Below are 1779 nucleotides of genomic sequence, written 5' to 3'. Positions count from 1 at the left end.
GTTAATTTTATAGCCACTTGCTATTAAAATTCGTTTCACTAGTGCACTAGTCCGTTGTTGGTTAGTTTAATTTGTTGAACCCGTTGGGTTCGTTTATTTAAAGTCGTGATGACTCGATAAGTTTTAAGATTTTGTTTGAGCTCGATACACGTTTCAGTGTCGGTGTTAACTAACTGACGCCATAGCGTCCGTCGGCGTGCGTCCCCCCGTCGAGCGAGAGGGTGCTGCCACCATTTGCCGCCTACCTATAACCGTCAGCGCGGGCACATACCAGCGACAACGGCGCCCGGAACGTGCCGCCGCCGCTTGTCGCCAGCATGTGAACGCGGCAGTAGACCTTCGCAGGTGTTACAATGTAACATACTCCCGGCGAAAGCTGCGAAATGTTATTAGAATATAATGTTATAGAGCAGGTCGAATAAGTTCGCATGTTTACAATTCTTGATACACTAGATTATAACTAAGTTACAGGCAAGAGACATAGGCGAGTGATGTTCCGTTTGTAGATGCCGCCAGCAGTTTTGACTGATGCGACTCGAACGATGCCGTCACTCCCAGGGAAGACTTCTACGATCACTCCCAGTGGCCATCGTGCACTGGTGATCAGATCATCCATGAGGAGGACCACTGAGCCTATTTTGAGTTCCGCAGTTGAGTCATGCCATTTTCGACGAGTTTGCAATTCGTGGAGATATTCTTTGTGCCACTTGTTCCAGAAATCTTGTTTGGCCTTAGTGATGAAATTGTACGTAGACAAACGATTATCTGGAACTGAAATAAACGATTTATCGGGCAGCGCGTTAAATGGTCTGCCTATCAATAGATGAGCTGGAGTTATGGCTAAGGCATCATTGCGATCGGCTGAAAGAGTACACAAAGGTCGCGAATTTAAGATTGCTTCGATCTCGATAAGAAGAGTGTTAAGTTGCTCATAAGTGAGCTTGTGATCCTTTAAAACGCGCTTTAAATGATGTTTGAAACTCTTTACAGCNGCAGACTAGTTTGATTAATACATCACCTAGTGGATTGCTAGATTTGATATACAGACACGCCCCATATCCATGAATGGAGGCATCACAGAATCCATGGATTTCGACTCGAGAATGATTAGGGATCAGAATTTGTCGAGGAAATGAGATTTCTTGCAACCTTGGTAGTTGNTGCTTCCCAAATCCTTCCAAAATGGGGAGACAGTGGCGGATTGAAGTGCCACTCGATGCGCTTGGACAAAGCATAGTTTCCTACTACCTCTTTGAAATCAGGGGTGGAAATCAGATCGTAAAGTTCGCTGAGCTCTCTGTTCGCTCCAACGAAATTTGTACCATTGTCAGAATAGACATGTTCAGGAACTCCTCTGCGACTGACAAACCTTCGAAATGCTGATAAAAAACCTTCTGTGGAAAGATCAGTGGCAAGCTCGCTATGTACGGCCTTTGAAACCATGCAAACGAACACAACCGTAGGCCTTGAGGAAGGATCGGTTGCGATCCTTCTTCTCCTTGATGAGAATTGGTCCAAAGAAATCGACACCTGTGCGCGAGAAAGCTGGTGCTTCGTTGACTCTAGCTCTAGGCAAATCAGCCATCTGAGCGTGAACCAACTTTGGTTTCTGGCGGATGCATTCAACACATTGACAGACAAGTTTCCTAATTTGATCCTTGCCGTTTAAAATCCAGAATTTTGTTCGAATGGCCTGAAGAGTACTTTGGATTCCTGCATGGAGATTTGACTGATGAACCTGTCGAATGATCATATCCGTAACAGGATGTTTACTAGGCA

At 45.2% G+C, this 1779-nt stretch overlaps 1 protein-coding gene across 1 annotated transcript; it reads right to left on the bottom strand.

Moving 5' to 3' along the window:
• Nucleotides 1-1420: 1420 nt before the first annotated feature.
• On the bottom strand, nt 1421-1753 carry LOC107043799. The gene has a single exon (XM_015265447.1). It carries the CDS (start codon nt 1751-1753, stop codon nt 1421-1423), a length of 333 nt encoding a protein of 110 aa, XP_015120933.1.
• Nucleotides 1754-1779: the final 26 nt, after the last annotated feature.

The sequence above is a fragment of the Diachasma alloeum genome, unplaced genomic scaffold, assembly GCF_001412515.2.
Source record: "Diachasma alloeum isolate Michigan unplaced genomic scaffold, Dall2.0 Dall_scaffold_00628, whole genome shotgun sequence".
Lineage (NCBI taxonomy): Eukaryota > Metazoa > Arthropoda > Insecta > Hymenoptera > Braconidae > Diachasma > Diachasma alloeum.
Note: the sequence above shows the minus strand (reverse complement) of the source record. Positions and strands in the feature narration are given on the sequence as shown.